Here is a 23,577-nt window from a genome sequence, read left to right as displayed (position 1 = left end):
ATTTCCTACAGTTTAAATGACAAAAATATCTCTTAAAATGCAAAACTGGCACAAAAATGTAGGACCAATCTACCTACGTCGGTTCATGGCCGCCACCCACTAAAACTAAATTTGGGCCATTAGTTAGAACATTTTCGACGACGGACGACATACAAATAAGGACGCAAAGTGATGGCAAAAGCTTACATGTTTTTTTATGACAGGTGAGCTTAAAAGAAATTAACACGAAAATGTCAATATTACAGAAATTATATATATATATATATATATATATATATATATATATATATTTGTTTGCCAAAAAACCCTTTTCATTTTCATATTTAGATATGCTTTGTGTATAAATACTTGTGGATATTTTAGGCATTGTCAGTTTGTTTTCGACTTACAAGTTTGAATATCTTTTTGGTATCTTTCGCCAATCTTTTATGCATTAACTACAAGTGTAGTAAATCCAAGTGGCTATTACTGCACGATATTATGTCAGAGTCTTGGTTTTTTCTAGACCTTATAAAGGAACTTGTCCCAGCTCATATGTTCTGGAGTTCATAATATACACAGAAATAAAAGCCATGTACATTGCATCAACACTACAAGTCTTATATCTTAAAATAGATATGTGAATTTGTTTTGGAATAATAAAATATGCATACTTATTTCCGCCCAGTATGTTGAAACCCTACTAACCATTTCCAACGGAACAGGAGTAGGATTATTCAACCTATGGCATTTGTCAAATGTTTATAATATATAAATCTGCTGTAAACGGTATATCGTATTAAAAGGATTTTGCAGGTTTTCTGACTTCGTCCCCTTTCACAGGTTACACCTGCCTCATATAATACACAGAAATAAAAACCACGTACATTGCATCAACACTACAAGTCTAAATCTTAAAATAGTTATGTGAATGTTTTTTAATAATTTTTTTAAATATGCATACTTACATTTCAGCCCAGTATGTTGAAACACTACTTACCATTTCCAACGGAACAGGAATAGGATTATTCAACCTATGGCATTTGTCAAATGTTCATTGCGGGAATGTTGATGATGGTTTTTTCCGTAGTGATATCATTGATAGATTTCACCCAGAAATTGAATGTCCTTATCTGGTAATAATCTTATTGTTTACTGGAATATTCCATTTTAATTTGATTCAATATATTTAAGTACTAGTATCATCTTTTAATAATATACAGTCCAATACTACATTATGTGTTCTCTATAGATATTAAATAGAGAGCCATATTATACTGAATTATAAGAGACTATAACCTTAAATCATTTCAACAAATTCATTTGTTATAAAAACTGTTCATAAACACCAAGAGACATATAATCAGCATTAACATGGTTGCTTCACCAAAATGGTAACATAATGGAAACGTTCAAATAACATGGACTTTATCTTTTAAAATGGTTTTACCAGTATCACACATTCGATCTCGTTCAAGTAAAAGAGAGGCGAAAGATACGAAAGTGACATTCAAACAGTCAAAAATAAACTGACAACGCCATGGATAAATATTCAAGTCTCCTTCTTTCTATTCTTAATGATGCAACACAAAATTTGGCAAAAGTATGTATAAATTGTTTTGAAATGTTACAATATGTTTAAGCTACAAAACATCTCTGAAGTTAATTATATTTTAAGATGATTTTACAACCTTTGCCTGATAGAGCTCTCTCAAATTAAAATTGCTACTGACCAAAATAGTAAATAAACATTTTTTTCACATATCCTAACGAACTATGGTAGAATTGATATATTCTGTAATGGAACACAAATCCTTTACATTGTACTCCGAGAATGTGTTCTTATATAAAAATACCATTTTTGTTTACAACCTGTAGTTTCTATTCATACATGTAATATCAGGCCATAGTAAAACCTGGCTGTTTAATCGTTTTGAACTTATATTGTTGAAACGGTACGAATTATATTATTAGGATATATCTGTTTTTTAATTTGACACACGTAAAATATTTGAAACCATTCGGAGGAAAACACTGACAAATATAAAAACACACAAAGAATAAGCAAATCATGCATACAGTCTGATGTCAATTATTACATTATCTATGATGACTTTATGCCACTTATAAATATATCAAAATAATTATTTGTACACACTTTTATGAGGGGCCTGATGGGTTATTTTCGTTCTTCGTGATCGGCGCATTTTCGCTATCGTGATCCGTTTTTCTACAGATTTACTTTTCGTGATTCGTGATGAAAGCATTGTTCGTGAATCGTTTTCATTGGAGTTTTATGTTCGTTCTTCGTGATTGAGACATATATGTCGTTCTCGTGATTCAGTTTTTTCCGTTGTTCTGGAAATAAAGAGTTCCATTGAGTTGTCTTTCTTGGCTAAAAAAGTTGAAGTGGCGCGATAGTTTTAAAAGTGCAATTAGGTCATTTCTTGTAGGAGAACGAACTGTTAATTTCCTTCGTGGACCAATGTGGCACGGAACAGGCACGGGTGGATTGAAAAATCCAGATGACGCAAAACTTAATTTTGGTGGACCCTCGTCTCACGCTCGATTAAAAAGGTCATCTGGCTATACAACAGAAAGTGGCGTTATAAAACCTTGGCTAATATCAATGCTACAGCTGGCAACCAATGATAGTAAAGTAGTTCCTTAAGTAGAATCGTCAACTGTTAAAGTAATTGGGCTTACGATGGCAAATGATGGGACTGCTCTCAAACCTAGCATACTTTATGATGAACACCAAAAGGTCAATGTTGGTCATAAGGACACGGCTAGTTTCGACCTTGTTCGAAAAAATTCGAATCCGGATCCAGATTTTCTTAGACAGAATGTTGTACAGATGCAGACATCACTTACATTTCTACAATTGACAATAATGTAAGTCTCCCTGTTGCAGTGACATACAAACCAGAATCTTGTAAAACAGGGGAAGACATTAAATCCCAGTTTCTCTACGAAGTTTGTATAGTTGAAACATGTCTCGGATGTTTGCAACAAGCGACTAGTATGCGACATATCCTACACAAGGACAGTGTTTCTCATTGTGTTAGCAGCTGCAGTGAATGCACTGAACAAGGCAAACTATGTGACGCCTGTAAAAACAATAACCATTTGAGCCATATTCCCTCAATTCGTGCATGCAATAGGTGTATTGAAAACGGTGTTCAATGTAAAAGGGGTGTTGTTCTCGTCATCACGGCAGATTGTGAACAGGGCAACAAAACGGCATTTGAATTGTTGATATCTGACCGAGAGGCTGGTATATTGGAATCAAAATATATATTTGCTGTTCTTCCTGATGCAGTGCATGTTGGCAAAAGTTTGAAAGCAAGCTTGCGAACTGGCCCATTTTGTTGGATACGCAAATATCATGTCTACCACTTGTACACACTGTTAGAGATACACATGCAGAATTGAAACGAATTTCACCCAGGGATTCGGTCACTCACAAGGATACAATGGATATCAATTGTATACTTCATTTGACGAAATCGTCTGTTCTTACATTTCTTGAATCTGTGCATGGTATAGTACACACAATAATCCCTGATAAGTACAAAATAAGTGCAAGTAACAAGGTTGGACTGTATCCACATCCGATTGCCATTACTGCTGCAAACCTAGGGACCCTATACGTTATAGATCACAATCCGAAAACTTCTTCTTCGAGATAACTCGAGATAAGACAGCATGTCCCATCCGAAGTTAAAAATTGTTGGAGAATACAGCGATGCAAGAAGTCTAGCATATATTGAGGGTACACTGTACATTTGTGAACACAACAAAACAATTTCAGTTTACCCAAAAAACACAGGAAAATTGAACTTGAAAAAACTAAAAAAAGGCGAACTTATTGAAGAAGCTAGAAAACGAGATATCCCAACAAATGGAACAGTTGCAGATTTGAAAAACAGACTAACAAACTATCTACAAAGCCTGGAAAATACTTACAGAAACGGACAATGCTATTGACACCCCAGAATGTCTTAGTTTTCTTCAAGGGACAACCAGCAGGAGTTGGAGAACAATCAGGCTCAGCAGTAAATTTTATTGACAAAATAAATATATATATACTATATAGTCTCTGAGTTTAGTCTCGAGATAAAACACAGACGTGGTTCCGTGGTATTTCACGCCAGTAAAACACTTCTATGAAATATTATATGATACAAAACAAGAAGTCAGAATGTGACTGTTTTTAACGATTTAATTTAGAACCTGGGAGAATTCAACACGTAAACAAGTAATGAGCCAGTAATGTATTTGATTGTAGCTTAATTGAACCAATCTACAACACAAACAACCAGCTTCTGAATCTCTATTATCGAGATTGATTGGGGATACTCTTTTTATATTTTCGTGATCCGTGATCATGGAAATTTATTTTCTGTGAATCGTGATTGACAAAAAAATCAACTCGTGAATCGTGATGAGACCCCCCCCCCCCATCAGGCCCCTCTTTTATCTGGTAAACACACACTCGTATAAATATTTTTAACTTTGAACAAAATAATGATTTAAGGCATACATGTATAACAGACTTACGTTGTATATAGTGACTCTGATAAAAACAAAGCAAAAATCAAAGATATGCCACCAACCCCAAATTCTCCAAATAACAAAAATAAATAAAAAAATTGACAAACAACTTCTCTCGAGGTTTCTGACCTGGGACAAGCAAATAAATACGTGGTAGAGTAAAGAAAATTTTTTGAGATCTCAATCTTTCCCTTTTTTTTACCTCAATCAGTAGATTGCCATCGACTTCATCATTTTCAATTGAATTGGACAAAATCTTAAAATTTGTAAAAATCGAAATCTGTGAAAAGAGAACGAAAATGTGCGTCCGTAAAACTTTCGAAAGTATGCCTTCAACTTTACCACTAGGAGCTCTTGATGCAAACGCTGCTTGGTAAGGTAAGCAGTTACCTTTATCAATGGAAGCATGATAGAAAACGAAAGCCTTGAAATATCGTATGAAATGGAAGATATATACTTTATATGCAGACGCTGCTACAATGTTACTACATACATATATTCTATTGAACCTCGGATGCCTCTGTTAATTCAAGTACCTCTGCTCTATAACAAAAACGACTCCAGCTTCAGCTACTCCCCTGTGTAACTCTTGTATACATTGTTTCTCACTTAAACACGTATAGATTAAAATAAAGTCATTAAATAAAGCCAACAAACCTTTGAAAAGGAATGAAATCTCTGTTAAAATACAATAAATTAATAAAGTTTCAGAAATCTTATTGCTAGAATCAGAGTGTTTTGTTTATTAAAACAGTACCTATTGTACCTTTCCATAAAAGAAATTTGTACCTTCATATCTGTACTTATATTTTGTTATAAAGGTGTTTTGATTAATCATGAATGCAAAGTTCTCTCATATTCAATATTGGCTTTAAGGTTGTGATAATTTTACATGCTAATAAAGACAAAAATTTCATTTTAGTTATATTTGAGAATGAAAACAGTAGATGGAACATACAAGAAAATGACAAAATATTTTACAAATGTCACATTAGAGAAGACTTTAGAAGGCGGTTCCATATTTGAGGTACCAGGACCGACTTTTCCATCTCCCCACGTGTCATCAATTCAGTATGTATTTATTTGAAAAATGTCCATTATATGATCGCAATACATATAGGTGTACAGTATAGGACTTCAACACAAAACAGATATGTGTAAAATAAAGTCATAATCCCAATACAAAAAGGTGTGCATTATATGATCTCTATGCAAACAGGTGTGCAGTATCTGAATCCGAAACAAACATGTGTGCAGTATGTGATCTAAATACAGACAGTAATGCATTATATTATCGCATTTCAAAACAGGTGTGCGACAGTTTTTTTTATCTTTATGCATACCATCTGTGCAATTTCTGATCTCAATACGAAAAATATGTGGTAATAGTGAAAGTATACGCAGAAAAAAGTGCGGTTCGTGTTGCACAGTCTATATAGACTAGTCCGTCTTGTTATTGTTTTTCGTTTTTTGCCATGCTTTTGCCAATTTCTCTGTAACCCCCCCTGTGATATCTTTCGCATTCTTGAAATATAATATTTCCTACCTTTATATTATACTCATCTCAATAGTTATCTATGACAAAGTCATTTCACAAATACATGGTAGTCATATCATGCATATAATTATGCAGTAAAGCATCATCTGAAAAATAAGTAAAGTTGTCTACTCTTAATTTCTTATTTTTTTTAATCTTAGCGATAGAAACTTTAAGGACCCCATTAGAAATAAGCGGAAACCCTTTCAACGGTTATCCTTGGAGGGATATCAACCTGAGAGTGCATTTTAGCATTACCGTATTTGTTTGATTTCATATTTTTAATTACGCATATTTTTAAACTGTACTTGTATATTATAGTTGATATCGACTCCTAAATTAATTTTAGCTTTTACCTTTATCTTTACCATTACAGAAATCATATGAAACTTCAGCACAGCATATTACTGAAATCTGCAAATGAAAAAGATATTTAAAGATGAATTTTACAAAAAACAAAGATAAATTTCAACAAATGTACAAAGATCTAAATATATTAAATAGTTTTTGTAATACATACAATACAATTTATTCATTAAAATGTATAAACTCCTTTTGAAAACTTGGTGTCGTTGCTATAGGTTATTACAAAAGAAAAATCGACGAACCTGCAATCTTTATTATACCTTCAACAGCTACTGTATTTTCAGAAGCATTCGAAAACAGATACAACGAGGGAAAACGTTTTTATGTCAGTTTATGAAAAAAACAACAATATTTTCCTCCACCTAGTTATTGAACTTTAGATGCAATGTCATAGAGCTTAACATTACTAATAAAACGTTTGCTACAGTTCTTTCTCAATGTAGAAAATTTTATTAAACACTCTTTTAACATGTTATTACACAAAGCCTGTCTCGAGGGTAGATATATAATTCAAGACTGTCATATGATCAACCTGGTGTTAATTTGCTTCAGTAGACCATAAAAAAATAAGTTATTGTCTTAATGCTTATCAACATATTTTAATGTTTTAATACTATGACCAGAGGAATTAGTTTTAGATTGTATGTACTCTAAAAGATCTTCGGAATTTTTTAGTATCCACATCTGATTCACGCCACCTCTAGAATAGGTAGTTTCACAATAACTTTGAAACCCGGCTTTGATTGCTGATAAAATTGATGTTGATAATTTAGAAAGGGGTTTTGTGGAGCACTTTGAAGACCCAGCAATACAACGTTTTTTGTGAGGACATTTATCCAATACAGTGATGGAAAATACAGTTCTACATCTTTGGTTGAAATTCCAAAGGAACATGTTCATATTTACGTCCCTATAACCTTCAGCTATTTTAAAAATTCGACGTTTTCAAATTTTCAAGATTTCTATAATATAAAAGTCCAAATATAACGGCTGAATATGTTGAAAACAAAAGGCCTATAACTCTTGCTATAGTACTGATTGATGAAGTTGTTTTACTATTATTACAAAAATACTTTATTGATCATTTTCATTTATTATACAAGAGGAGATACTATTATTTCAACATAATCTATAATGACACCGTAAAGTAGAATGTTTTGAGTGGGAGTGAAGCAGATCAATTATCGTTGACAATAGATTCAAATAAGTTATTTATTATATTATATTCAGATACATTGTTAGAACATTCTGTATAAGTATCACTAAACAAGAGTGAATCTTGACAGTTGTTTTCCAGTCGTTCCGTTGGTTGATATAGTCGAGCGTTTTGGTCTTGTCAGTTGGTTCTGGACTTTCGCTTCATGAATTTATATTTGAGTTCATATTTGTGTATTAACATTTTTTATCAGTACAAACAACATTTTTATGACCAGATTGTCGTAGTGTTGAATCAACAATTTTAATCAGCTTTTTAAACAACCAAAGAGCTGAAGAAATACTGCATGGTATTCAGGTATACCAAATAGTATTTCTTCAGCTCTTTGGTTGTTTAAAAAGCGGATGAAAATTGTTGATTTTTGTATATTACTTTTCCTTAGAAATCTTTTAAGGAAGTTTTTCCTTATCATATTCATACACATTTTCTGTAAATGGAATAGATAGATCACACAAATGGTTTTACTGCTGAAATAGACCAGTCCTTTAAATTTCTCTCCTTTTAATATTTAATGTACAAAGGAAGTATAGAAATCAATCCGTAGACTAATGGACTAATGAATTCTACATTATATCATTGTTTATTTGGGCAGTTTTATATTATCAGTTTAAAATAAAGAGATTTGGTGTCAGTGCCAATGAGACAACTAGCCACCGGAGACCAAATGATTTAGATATATACAGTTACATGTCACTCTACGGCATTAAACAATTAGCAAAACCCATTCCGTATAGCAAGCTATTTAACGCCCCGTCAACTTAACTAACTTATTCAATAAAATCTACGGAAGGTTTAATAACAGTATGCTGGTGTTGCTGTAATGAAACATCATAATATCTAGTTTTGGACTTAGCAAATTAGCTCTAGTTCTTGTTAATGAAACAAATTTTGCCAGGACGTTCAATATTCTTCAATTCTTGGTATATCGCATCCGTTAAAAACAGCAAATATACCACATTAGCCAAATCACCAGGCTAACATGATAACTCATTTACCATAGATTCTAAAGAGCTCGTAGCTCTTTTCTGGTCTTTCTGTTCAATTTGGATATAAACTAACAAATTAACCACAACTCCGAGACTGGGTTCCGAATAACTTGCCGTACTAGTCTTGTCATTTTTATTCGTACTCCGTTTCAAAGTTTGTTTTTGTAGCAGTTCAGTGTTTATGTTGTTCCGTTGTTTTCCTTTTATAGTTGATGTGTTTTCGTCGGTTTTGGTTTGTGACCCGGATTTGTTTGAGTTCAATTGATTTATGACTATTGAACAGCGGTATACTACTGTTGTCTTTATTCAATATCAAAAATTTTTGTCGATCATTCCGGCATTCAATTAATTGCTGTAGTCTTTGATGTTTTTTTACCTTTGTCTTATTTGTTACTCGCTTAACTCTGGTTAGTTACACAATCAGCAAATACAATGAATAAATTACAACAACTGTTCTTAATAAATATAAACAATGATTTACACAAAATTTAAAAAAAATCACGTATAAATAAATTTTAGCATTATGGCTACACCGTCAAACCTCTACAGAGTTTGGCAGTACTCCAAATCGACACCTGCTTAACACTATCACATGATTCGGATGTTGTATGGCGGAATATAATTGTTCTTATTAATACAATAAGTATTTATATATCCGAACAATATTAATTAAAGCGGTTGCATTATTACAATTTATTTTGTTATATCGAAAACTTTTTTGTATTAGAAAGTAACACTACGATAGATTGTAGTTTTCGGACTTTCCCAAATATTCATCTATTTGAAAAAGTAGTCACATTATTTTGTCTTTTTAACGCCAATAGTACATACAGGTGATTCCGAAAGTTTGAAAGTGATGAAAGGTAACATGCTTCATATCAATATCAATATTTGTAATGCAAAGTTACTCAGTATATGCGGTTTTAATTCCTGTCTTTTTCAGCACTGCTGATGGTTTTGAATATAAATTGGCTGATCCTACTGGCAGATACTTGTATTTTGGGATTTTAAGACCTTCAAACAATACTGAAGTTGTATTTTATACCAATGATACAGGTTACGACCTTACAAGTAAGATAACTTCACTGATTAAATGTTCTACTTAAATGTTCTGTATCTAAAAAGTAAAATCACAAAAATACTGAAACCATACTCGTTTATCAATTTTGAATACCACAAATTTTTTCAGTAGAAATAAAGTGTTTTGTCAAAGCGTGTATGGATTAAGTAGTTTAAAATATGTATGGGTATTGCTGAAAAATTAAGGAGTAGTAGTGATAGAATTGACAGGTGTATGTAGAAAAGGCTTAGATTGTTAGAAGGTTTACAGATTTCCCAGAATGTTCTTTTTAGGCTGTCAGTCAGTCGATGGGTTGACAAAGTTGACATGATGATCATTCAGTTGAAGTGATAGGTATGGAAATTGTGAACTTATAAATAATTGTTTTGATACAAATTAAATGTTTGATCTATCAATTCAACCTAGTTTACATGTTAATCTCTGTCGATCGACTCAACGACCTTTCCAACCAGAACAACTTGTCCACCATATAAACCTGTCAATACTGTTAACTTGTCGACAATGTCAATTTGTAGATCATATCAACCTGACGACTTGTCACCTATGTCAACCTGGCGATCATGACAACCTGATGATCAAGTCAACATGTCGATTTTGTCAACCTGTCAACCTATCGATATAAATAAGAAGGTGTGGTATGAGTGCCAATGAGACAACTATACATCCAAGTCACAATGTGTAAAAAGTAAACAATTATAGGTCAAAGTACGGCCTTCAACACGGAGCATTGGCTCACACCGAACAGCAAGCTATAAAAGGCCCCAAAAAGACTAGTGTAAAACAATTTAAACAGGAAAACCAATGATCTAATCTATTTATAAAAAAAAAAACGAGAAACGAGAAACACTTATGAAACACACCAACAAACGGCAACCACTGAACAACAGGCTCCTGACTTAGGACAGGTGCATAAAAATGCAGCGGATTTCAACGTTTTAACAGGCGCCAACCTTCACCCTAACCTAACAGTGGTATAATATTACAACAAAAAAGACACACAATTAAATATCAATTGAAATGGCTTAACTCGATCAAAAGGACATTACACAAGAATTAAGTATATATACACTGAACGAATAAGTTTGATCTATGACACAATATAAATAACAATGATATTTCGATGTCAAAAAGACAACTTTAACCTAGGACAAAATGACGTTAAATAAAGTAACGTACACAGGTAAATTAAAATATAATAATTTTGTTGTTATGAGTACAGAAATATTTAAAACAAAATAAATTTGTTGTTCATAGTTCGAGTACAGAAGTGAAAATATCGACTCTGGCAATCTTGACTATTTTATTAACCTGGCCGAACTCATATTTGCAAAATTATGTAATGGCGTATTAATCTCAGTTACTTTTAACAGGAACTATTTGCCCGTATATACGTCACCCGTGTTTGTTGTCATTATCAGGGATCAATTAACATTAACATTGTTGTTAATTTCCCCGAGGAAGGGATTCTTGTCTGTTCTAAAATACGGTCTTTTTACTGTTAAGTTAGTTTTGTTGCTAATTTATGTCATCCCATACCATGTTGAAAGTTATTTTAGTATTGCTATACGAAAAACAAAACTCAAAGTAAAACAGTTTGAACTTGACAACTTTGAAAAAACTTCTTAATTCAATAAGTCAGGCATTTTAACAATTCAAAGAGTAACACTACTGTTTTTATATTTTTTTCAGTTTTTGTCTCAAAAAGAAAAAAAATATATCAAACATTATATTATTTAGTCACCGATTTGGGGAAAATGCAGTACACACTTTGTTTGTGAATATAACACACAAGCTATTGAAGTCGAGTAAAATGTGTTTTATGGAACTTAAAGATTTACATAATTTTGATCTGATGTATATTGTTCTGATAATCTTCCCATTCAAGCTATTCATTTGTCATTTGTGGCATTGTGGTGATTTTAATCCGCTACATGTACATGCGGTGCACTATTTCCCTTCTATTTCTTAATATGAGAACAATGCGTGGCCTCAGCTGTGAAACGAAAAGCATAATTCTTAACAATATTCTACATCTTAAGACCTGTTACCAAATGACATTCTTTTCTATGTTTTCTTTAAAAACAGAATGATGAATTCATAGTTTATTTTTTCTTTGACGTTCTGGGCGAAATTAGAAGTCTTTCAATATATTTTTTCTATACAAGTCCTTTTGTTATAACTTACGAGATTTAAATACAGGCATACATGTACTAAAAGGCCACAGTAAAATAAATCAAAGAACTTAATGTTTGAATACCTAATTGGAAATTTTTGTTTTTAAATTTACACTATAAAGTATATGCTATTTCTAAAAAATGATTTTTTTTCTTCTTAAATAGATGGACTGCCGTCGTCTACGAACGTTGTAAAGTTGGAAGTTATTGCATCTTTTAAGGGTATGTAATTTCAACTGTTTTAAGGTAAAAGAGCTCCATGAGATTGTAAAATAACTTTTTTTAGAATATATATGTATTACTGAATAAAATGTTAATTACATGTATACATTAATCAATTTATTCATTATTAATAGTAAAGTTTTCATGTTATATATGTTTACAGATAAAAATAAAATTGAAAGTTTTTAATATATTATAGATGTGGGTATTTGTAATGAGACAACTATGGAATCACCAGTAGATGTCGCAGCCTGTGACGGTCAGTACTGTTTACGAAATTATATCAGTTTTTTCCGATCTTTTTTTTGCTCAGATCTTAATAATTTATGATACGGTATATAAATTCAGAGAAACTCTTTTATATTACAAAGCTGTGGGTTGGCTACATTTTACTACCATACTAACTCTATTTATCTCTTAACGCGTTTATGTATTATATATCCATGGCATTCAAATGTTTAAGTTTTAGGGTTCCTGATAAGGTAAATCAAGAAAAAGCTCTTCGAACAAACGAAATTTATAAAGAGTTATATTCATCTAAATATTTCAACAGAATTAACACAAAAACCATAGCTAATATGTTATATGCAACTCAGTGTTAACCACATCAAATTCCAGTGAAACATGAGTACAAGTTATACATGAATCGGTGAATAATTTCCATCATTGTCCTTTCTGATGATCAACTTCAAGTAAATTTATTTTGAAATCTATTATGATATATGTATATATATATAATAATTAAGAAAGAAGTGAATAGCAAACCAATATGATAAATTACGAAAACAACAACTTCATGCTCATTTCAGAACCACCTACAGTGACTGCCAGTTTCTCATATATTGAAGCCGTATACAGTGATAACATCACTTTACAGTGTACAGTTGACGGTGGTATTCCAATTGATGAATCATTCTGGGACACTGTAACACAAGGACAGGTTGATGTTGATGTAATCAATAGCATGGATATGATACTAAACCTTGAAAGTGTAACATTTGCTTATACAGGAATATACAGGTGTTGTGTTGCAAACAAGCTTCATTTCAAAGAATGGGATCAAATAGTAGTAAACGTGACAGGGGGTAAGAAGCTACAGAGAAAGAAATTATTTTTATTATAATCAGCAGATCATAAGTTTGTTATTTGTGGGGAGGGGGGGGGGGGTAGACGATGGTAATAAATATTAAAAATGAACGTACAAAAGATAGCAAGAAATTATTTTGAACAAATAATAATTACAAAAATACAATATATAATAATTATGTTAGAGAGGGAAGATCTTTTCAACAAAATTACATTACAGTACTCTGGAATTTTTAATGGTACAATTAAAAGTGTCTACTGTCCCAAAGTTTGAATTTGATAACCGTTTAGAAAATTTTAGTATAGTCAATTAGTTGTAGTCCAAATTTTTAATTCGTTCATGACTCGACTATCAATACATGCATCTATCAGCGGATACCAAGAGAAATACTACGGTTGTCACTAGTTAGACCTACTGAGTCTACGGGAGCACTTAAAGTCACCATCGGCTTAGGAATCTACAAAAGGCAAGAGTTAACATTTAAAGGAATCAATACTTTATTATCATGTTAACAATACCAATCTTATAAAAAGTATTTTGAGTAGCAAGATTTTAACAAACGAAACAGAAAATCTGTGACGACAAGATGCATTTATCTATCCATGCTTATATTAATCTGTAAAATATTCCGGGAAGAAATTTATAATAGAAGGCTGTGACAAATCTTTAAAATAATATACTGTCATTTATTGTTCTCTTGTGTTTTTTGTAAAGGCTTTCCACAAGTTACCACGACTTCATTATCGACAACTCTTAATACAAGTGAATCAGTTACTTTTGATTGTTCTGTAACGGCTTCGCCTATTGTTACCGATTTTTATTGGAGGAAACGAGTCAGCGGAGTAGATTCAGTAATTTCAACAACAGACAGTAGATTTACTATTGCGGGATTGTCAACGCCTTCCTTGACTATCACAAATCTACAAGTAACTGATGCTGGAGAATATTTTTGTGTTGCGTCCAATGTAATTGGAGAAGGTACAAGTACAGGGATAACATTAGCTATTACTTCACAAAATACAGGTTTGTATGAGATATACTCACGGAAAAAAAACAGCGTGCATTTCTCAATATATGGCAACTACTTCAAATATTATCCTTATACCTTTGCTATTAAGATAATTGAACAGAGTTTATCGTTTCAAACGTAGAAATGAGGTTGTTTCCCCTTTTAAACCTCGTAGTGGAACAAAAATAAAACGAGTTTTTGCCGTAAGATGACATTGTAATGTTATGTTGCAGATGGGAGAGCATGCGCAGTTAGAGGCATTACATTATATCCGTCAATTATTTTTATTTTATGCAACAGTTTAATGCAATTAATGCGATATCATTTTCGGTTGAACTTACCACCAGAAATGTTAGCTTTTGACTTTCGGAGATATTTTGATGTCTGGATTACGTCACTACACTAGCGTACGTCATTCAAATAAACCGATATCGTATGCACCCTAATTTAAAGATCGAATACGTAATATTTTGTTTTATGTCTGCATTGTCCGTTAGCAAAGTTCTGTGCATCACCATCATGGATTTCAGTGAAAAAGAGGTGGTAAGTACCGAATGGACATTCTAAACCCATAGGTCAAAGAGAAGCCGACAACGCAACGCTATGGCAAAAACGAAAAACGACGAAAAGACAAACACGTCACATAACTATTTAGAAAACTGAAGACTGAGCAACTCAAATCCAACCAAAAACGAATGTTGATCTTAGCTGCTTTGGAAGGGAGAGCAGATCCTTCTGTACTAGTGGAACCCGTCATGTTGCTCATTATATGTACACAAATAAGAGGATAGAGGGACTGATTTTTATTTGTTATTTTTTAGACAGTTGATTTAGGATGCAGTTTCTTTTTCCACCAGTACAAATGATGTTCAAACTGCTTGTTGCCGTATTGGAGCATCTGATAGGATCCTTTTAAACAACCTTAAGTTGTCTGTTAAATATATGTGTTTCGATTTTTTTACCATAGTTTTATATGTCCTTCACTGACTAACTATTTTGATATCTTTTTGTATCTAACTTAAAAAAAAACCATCACAATATCAAGTATTGAACTGACCGGTAGGCTGGTAGTCTTGTGAAATGCATTCGCGTTTTAAGATCAACAAAATAAAGTAAAAAAAGGTATAATGACCACTTTACACACAATGTATCGGTCGATGCATATTAATTCCAAAATAATATTTATTTGTTAATAGATAAAGAAATGTAAATATTGATGTTATTTCTGATTTTCCGTTCATGTACCTGATGTATGCTAATGCAATTCATTTTATCAAGCGATTATAAAGAACATAGGAAAAAAAAATTCAGACCTTTCACACTTTTGATCGACCTTGATGCAGCCATCGTGGCTAGCCCATTTATAAATGGATATGTTCTTCGTAAGTGACAGTTCGTCCTTCGTGATAAATTCTTTTTAAAATAAAGGTGTTTGTTGAATCAAATATTACTCATGATCAGAAACAGTAAAATGTGAATAAATTTTATTGAAAGAAATAAAAAATGATGTAATGAACGTTGTTTCTTGGTACAATGAGTTTGGGCCGATGAAGATTTGGAACTAAAAAAAAGGGTAATGTAAAAATTCAATCGACCAATGACATAAGTATTCTAATGAGGCCATCAACAGTTCATAATTGGTGAACAGACAATTTTACAGTGTGTCAAAACAGTTAAATATTAAGTTTTTTTAATACTGAAATTATATGGAGAAAATGTAATAATGGTAATGATAATCTTGTTTGTTAACCTATCGATGTCTTTGCGTTTTTTTTTTAATCTGAGGGTTACTGTCTTGTTAACGTTTATTCCATCTCTTTAGCTCACCGGGGCCCTTCGGGCCCCATGTGAGCTTATGCCATCATTTGGCGTCCGTCGTCGTCCGTCGTCTGTCGTCGTCGTCTGTCGTCGTAAACTATTTCAAAAATCTTCTCCTCTGAAACTACTGGGTCAATTACCTTCAAACTTTAACTAAATGTTCCTTAGGGTATCTTGTTTATAAATTGTATCCGAAGTTTGTATCCATCGACAAACATGGCTGCCATGGCTAAAAATAGAACATAATGGTCAAATGCAGTTTTTGGCATATATCTCAAAAACTAAATCTTTTAGAGCAAATGTGACAGGGGTAAAATTGTTTAATTGGTCAAGATCTATCGGCCCTGAAATTTCCAGACGAATCGAACAACCCATTGTTGGGTTGATGCCACCGAATTGGTAGTTTTAACAAAATTTTGCAGTTTTTTGTTATTATTTTGAATATTATTATAGATATATATATAAACTGTAAGCAGCAATAATGTTCAGCAAAGTAAGATTTACAAAAAAAGTTAATATGACCATAATTGTCAATTGACCCCTTAAGGAGTTATTGCCCTTTAAAGACAATTTTACACAATTTGTTCATCAAGTTTGCTAACATTTAAAAATCTTCTCCTCTGAAATACAGGTGAGCGATTCAGGCTCTTGAGAGCCTCTTGTTTTTTATTCATACTGCTATTGTAAACATTATTTTTTAATATATTTACAGATTTATGTCCTTGTTCGTGTGCATACCGCTCCAAAGTAGACTACTGGGCATCACACAATGTAACCAATATGACATACGATGAAATTGTTGTCTGGTTACAGCCCAAAATAAAAGAATTGGAAAAGACTCTGACAGTTGATAAATCCAACTTGTCAGCTCTAATCAACAAACGAATAAGTATGAAAGACGATCGACCATCAGCTAGAAGTATTGGGTATATAGGGATTGTTATATTGTCCGTTGTTTTTGTTTTGATATTGTTTATAGATGTGACATCGATCACAAGACATACACAAAACATTAAACTATTGTGGGGAGTGAAAAAAAAGTGAGACCAATTTATATCATTGTTGTTTTGGTTTTATCATTGCTCAATTACATTGTGGTGTACTTCAGACATCTCATTGGGTTTGGAAAGCAATCATCAACTTGCACTGTGTACTCATCGTAGCGATAATGTATATTTGTTCAACAAAAAATTAATAGTTATCATTAGCGACAATCAAAAAAACTATAGTAGAGTTATACATACATACAAATTTAACTATGCACCAGATTGGATAGTTTTATATTAGTGTTAATAGACTCTGATAGAAAAACCAATGCTTAATACAACTAGGTCCGTAACGTTTAATTGATCTATAACGGATTCGCCTCGTGTTACAAATTAACACTGCAGGAAACGAGTCAAGACTACATATCGTTTCAATGCAAGCTATTTTGTACGTATCCAAAAGTATTGTATTGAAATGAATAAAATAGATGTAACAAATGTTTTCTGGTATCAGTTACATGTGAGTGATATGTTGCTAATGGTTCTAATGCAAGAGTTATGTAACATTGATGTGGGATTTTATGTCTGACATGCGGAAATATCAATGTTAGGCTAGAATGACAATGATGTTCATTAACATATGTGTTTTTATCCTTTGATATGATAGGTTTGTAACCAAATGCTCCCAAATATTCTTTATACATGTAACATTTATAACTATTTCCAGTATTGCTGTTGTTGATTTATTGTTCTGTGAAGAAAATCCAGAAAAAGCTCTTATAACCGGATAAATATTGAATCTTCCTCCTCTTTGAGAATATATTGACCAATAAAGGTTAATGTTATATTATATCTTATACGTTTATATAATTACATTACATGAATGTTTCATTAGAATCCGTAATTTTGATATGCTGACAACAATCCCGGGGAACTTCAATATCATATATTTTTATTTCCGTATAAAATACAACAGCTTTAACTGCAAGTGCTTTCCGTGGCAATGCTTAAATAATGCATTGAAAAACAAACAAAAAGTTTCATAGTTGTAGCATTACATTGTAATTATAGAAATTGAATGCTTCTTTTTATGTTCTATGGTTGTAAAAGCGTTGATCGTGCGCATATTTTTAATATGAAGACATACAAAATGTGCTTCGGTCAACGCTTTTACATACCAATAAAATTATAAAAATAAGCATTCAATTCTTAAATGATGTGTCGTTAGGTCTATTTGGCTGAATCGAAAATTAAATTAAAGTAATTCAATTTGTATTTTTATGCTGAATAAATTTATAACCGACGATAACTTTATTATGAACTTTTCGGTTAGTTGAATCATTTTTTCACAATAAATATTTTAAGCAACCAAACGACAAACATAACTAAATAAAGGCAACAGTAGTAAACCGCTGTTCAATAGTCATAATTCGATTAAGCAAAAACCAATCCTGGTAACAAACTAAAACCGAGGGAAACACATCAACTATAAGAGGAAAACAACGGAACAACAGAAACACTGAACTACAACAAAAGCAAACGCCAACATACATAGAAACAGACTGTCTGATCAAGAGGGAAACATACAGTCTTCAACAAAAGAAGGTGTCTTACACAATATGACAAACTCTTAATCGTTCCGAATTTATACAAGTTATGAATGAATTTAATAGAAACATTCAAAGAAATACACCACACATCACTTCTCCAAGCAATAGAAAAAAAACATTAAAAGGGTCCTAACTTAGTATAGACACATGAAAATATGGCGGGGTTAAATAAGGTTTTCTTTAGATTTATTTTTAAACCTGATCAATAGACAGATTAACAACTGTACACAAAAGAACATACGGTAACATGCTCTCTTTGTAAGGGGACATTTTTCTATTAAGGCTACATTTTAATTAAACACATGTTTATGCAATTTACAAAACTTACTTGATATGTTAAATTTGTGTCGTAAACAAACGTCAATAATCATTAATGTAGTTCAGTGAAACAAATTAATATGAAAAATGTTGTTCTTAGGTCGACTCCATTAGTTTCCTGTATTAAATCTAATTAGAAGTCGACGGGCTTAATTAATTACATATTTATTAAAAACAGACTTAATATAGTGTATGAAAAATCGGTTACATATTGGTGAAACTTATTTCTCGATTGTACAAAATTTATGAGAGATTAATTTTCTGTCGTATACACAACAGATGTTGGAAAAAAAGTTGAACAGTATAACATTCCAATAAAAAGATGCTTTAAGCTCCGATTTATAGATAATTATTTACATTTGGACAAAAACTATTTGATATGACATAAAAAAAACTTTTTTTTTCCAAGACAAAGCAATTTTTGTTAGTGGAAACTATTGTTTATCTTTCAATTGGTGTGTTTCGAACGTTTAAATTTTACCATCGAATGTTCCGATTGACTCATCATTCATAACAGTAATTCAAGACAAATGGCAGTGTCCGATTCTATTTGAAAGAACTAGAAGATATGGTCATAAAAAAAGAGTTTGAATTTGTTATAGAAAATTGATAACATTTAAAATTACTTGCAGTGCATCTTTTTTTCAACAAAATCTTTTTGATTTAAAAATAATTCAGTATTCTCTTTTTTTCGCGTTTGAAATACTAGTTTTAACAGTTACTGAAAATGAAAAACTCATTTTGAGTAAAAGAGCGTAAATTTATAATATATTAAAAAAATGAGTAGCATACCAAAACCTGCTCATAAATTACTAAAATTACTAAAATTAGTTCATATGCGTTTGTTTAAATCTATCGGTCTACTGTTTAGAACTTAATAAACATGTTTTCGTTCTGAATAAACATGTATAGTTTCCATTGGAATGTTGGAAATAAAGAAAGCAATAACAATGACTAAATATACAACAATAGTAGATAGCCATCGAGGCACAAGGGATAAGAGTTCCCTTTGTTCTCATTTACCAAAAATTAAAATACATGAGTCGTTGTCGATTAATGGCATACCTAAACTGGAATCCGATTGTATTTCAATGTGCCTAATGCAGACTGATAAATATTAAAAGGAAAGAGATTTGGCCTTAACGACTTGTGGTTTTGGCAAACCACAATTAGTTCACGTGCTTTTCACAAGTCAATAGTTTATTTATCTAAATATATTTTGTCATTCGAGATATTTGGTGTTGATTGCATATTTGTTAAAGTCCTTGTGGAATTAATATACAAATTATGTTTTAGAGCTAGAAGTTTTGTAAAGGTACTTGTCTCGGCTTATTATTGACTGAAATTTTTAATATATATACCAAACTTTTTGATAGCCTAGTCTGGTCAGTTATAAGTTATGGTGCAGCCATCTGGGATACTAGTGCCTCGTGCAGACTGATAAACATTAAAAGGAAAGAGATTTGGCCTTAACAACACCAGTTTAAGCAAACCACAATTAGTGCACGTGCTTTTCACAAGTCAACAACCTAATCAGTACTTTGTTTATCTTAATATATTTTTTGTCATTCGAGATATTTGGTGTTGATTGCATATTTGTTAAAGTCCCTGTGAAATTAATTAACAAATTTTGATTTAGAGCTTGAAGTTTTGTAAAGGTACTTGTCTCCGCTTATTATGGACTGTTTTTTTAAATATATATACCAAAGGTTTTGATAGTCTAATCTGGACAGTTATAAGTTATGGTGCAGCCATCTGGGGCACTAGATATTTTTTATGCATTAATGCCGTTCAGCACAGAGCTATCCATTTTTTTATGGGTCTTGGTAAATATAAACCTAGTGATGACATTAATTGGGATATGGGTTGGAAACCTCCATGTGTTAATAGTGGAGTTATGGTTTTAGACATTGGGCTAGATGTAATATTATATCAACAGAGTGAACTATACGCTTTTTCGACGGGCTTTTAGAAATGCTATTAATAAAAAGAAAAACTAGTGTAACATCATTATGACAAACTTTAGAGAATGCTATTTAAATTATACACTAATTTAGAGAATGTGTTGCATAAAAATTTTATAACACAGTTGGAAGATTTTTTATTTGATAAATATAAGATAAATCAGCATAGTGTAAATTCAGAAAATATTGCGTGCAATTGTTATTGCGATCTTTGAAAAATGAACATAAATGCGATATTAATTATTGCGATTTCAGGAAAAGCAGATACATGCATCAGATATTAGAATGCGAGCTTTTATCATTGCGATACTCACCGAGTCGCATTATTCGCATTAATAAAAACCTCGCAATAATTTCTGAATTTACAGTAACAAAATATTGTCACAAAATGTTGGAAAAAAATTACGGTCTTATTAATTGTTTAAAGATGTTTTTGAAACAGAGATGTATTTGAGTAAGAACATTTCAAGTCAATACAGAAGTGTATTTGCTAAATTTGGATGTGATGTTGCCTCTTTGCGAATAAAAAAAACCAGGTCGCTATGAAAACAAAACTGTAAATGAATGAGTTTGTTTTTATGTAATAATCCGATTGAAGATGAGAAACATGTTTCCATGTCAGGAATATGACAGTTGTTTTCTATTCGTTTGATGTGTTTGAGCTTTTGATTTTGCCATTTGATAAGGGACTTTCTGATTTGAATTTTCCTTTGAGTTCGGTATTTTTGTTATTTTACTTTTTATCAGACTGTTCTTTATACGTAGATTTGCGTGGAAGATTATTTTACGAAGTTAAAAAAAAAATGCTGATTTTAATATTTTATCTGATGATATATCTTTTTAAAAGTACTGATTGTTATGATATGTTTGCCAAGACCTACTTTAATATTCTAAGTAGAAGAAATAGTTTTGTTTATGCTTGATTGATAGTTATGATTTTATAGAACTGAAACATTTTATAGACAGTTTTATGTTTTACAGACCTGAAATGTTTTATCAAAGTTATAATTTATTGGAATGTTTATAGTCTCTCATAATTCTTTATAGAATGGCACTTGTATTTTAACTTATAAAATTACTGTTTTATACAATGTATATATTATAATGATTGTATTATATGTATATAAGTGGTGAGACTCTAATAAAATATATAATCTGAATCTGTCTTATGCTTACGACCGTATGTTGACCTGTAGAACTCTTATTGTGTAGTTCGTTTCACAAAGAAGGGATTATTATAAAGAGCCCGTGATATTATTTCTTCAATCCTTTAAAGATTCATATCATATTATAAATATGAATCATGTTAATATTATTAGTAAATAAATGGGCTTAATAGTCTGGTCACATCGGAGCAGTAATGTAATGTCATTTGCAATAGCTCTGCGATGTCATCAACATGAAATATTTGGCCAAATGGCCACTGTACAACTTGTCTTAATTAAAATTATATATGAATAACTACATTATCCATTAAACATTACAAGTATATCGATATCTTTTGAAACATCCGACGTGCCCATTACAGGTAAACAGTCTAGGAATTCTATTTTATCTATATTTTTATTTTTGAATTATGTCTCTTTTCTCAATTGACGAAAGACTTTCTTCATGTTCTACACTTAAGGTACGGTTGAAATGCTTTCACATTAAATTACTTATAAAATGTCAATTAATATATACTTTTCACTGCATAAAAAATAGTTTTAGCATGCCACAAAACCAGGTTCAACCCACCATTTCTTTCTTAAAATGTCCTGTACCAAGTCAGTAAAATGGCCATTGTTATATTATAGTTCGTTTCTGTGTGTGTTACATTTTAATGTTGTATTTTTGTTGTGTCGTTGTTCTCCTCTTATATTTGATGCGTTTCCCTCAGTTTTAGTTTGTAACCCGGATTTGTTTTTATCTCTATCGATTTATGAGTTTTCGAACAGCGGTATACTACTGTTGCCTTTATTTAGCAGGATTGCAAAACTAAATTATTTAATATTCTTATATCGTTTTAACATAATACATATTTTAACTGATAAATAAAATTTTAATTCATTTTTATACTTATTCATATATTTATTTATTTTTTGTTTGATATTTGCCCCTTTAAATTTATTTATTACTGCCGGTCACGGACTGACTCCATATCTGAGTTACTGACCAGTAACTCTTGCAGTATGGTTTGGTTGTTTAGAAGAGCTTGTCTTTAGTATTGCGGATCACCATCTGACTCTATTTCCGAGTCACTGAACAGTAACTCTTGCAGTACGTCTTTGTTTTTTAGAAGAAATTGTCTTTAGTACTGCCGGTCACGGCCTGTCTCCATTCTGAGTCACTGATCAGTAAGTCTTGCAGTGTGGCTTGGTTGTCTTGAAGAACTTGTCTTTAGTACTGCCGGTCACGGCCTGACTCCATTTCTGAGTCACTAACCAGTACCTCTTGCAGTATGGATTGGTTATTTTAGAGGAACTTATCTTTTATAGTACTGTTATATAAACATATGGTTATCGATTTCTGTAATAAATTGAGCTAAGCACGACCAGACATACTGTTGATTTTCTTTTGACATGGATTCTTAATGAAACTGCTATTCAATTATGGGTATAATTTTCTTGTTAAAGAACTCATTTACCTCTCTCCCATCCCTCTCTCTTCCGATAGATAACATTACAT

At 31.8% G+C, this 23,577-nt stretch overlaps 1 protein-coding gene across 1 annotated transcript in view; it reads left to right on the top strand.

Annotated features, from left to right (window-relative positions):
• Nucleotides 1-22,014, top strand: part of LOC127737711 (uncharacterized) — a 95,846-nt gene extending 73,832 nt beyond the window's left edge. The window contains exons 2-9 of the mRNA XM_052248561.1: nt 955-1,115; nt 5,459-5,607; nt 9,585-9,712; nt 12,062-12,118; nt 12,318-12,377; nt 12,928-13,203; nt 13,920-14,228; nt 16,745-22,014. Of these exons, the coding sequence (XP_052104521.1) occupies nt 955-1,115; nt 5,459-5,607; nt 9,585-9,712; nt 12,062-12,118; nt 12,318-12,377; nt 12,928-13,203; nt 13,920-14,228; nt 16,745-17,076 (1,472 nt within the window). The 3' untranslated portion in view covers nt 17,077-22,014. The remainder of the gene's footprint in view (nt 1-954; nt 1,116-5,458; nt 5,608-9,584; nt 9,713-12,061; nt 12,119-12,317; nt 12,378-12,927; nt 13,204-13,919; nt 14,229-16,744) is intronic.
• The last annotated feature ends 1,563 nt before the right edge of the window (nt 22,015-23,577 follow it).

Source organism: Mytilus californianus, unplaced genomic scaffold, assembly GCF_021869535.1.
Source record: "Mytilus californianus isolate M0D057914Y unplaced genomic scaffold, xbMytCali1.0.p SCAF_4, whole genome shotgun sequence".
Classification (NCBI taxonomy): Eukaryota; Metazoa; Mollusca; class Bivalvia; order Mytilida; family Mytilidae; genus Mytilus; species Mytilus californianus.
The sequence above is the reverse complement of the archived record's forward strand: the minus strand, read 5'-3'. Positions and strand labels throughout refer to the sequence as shown.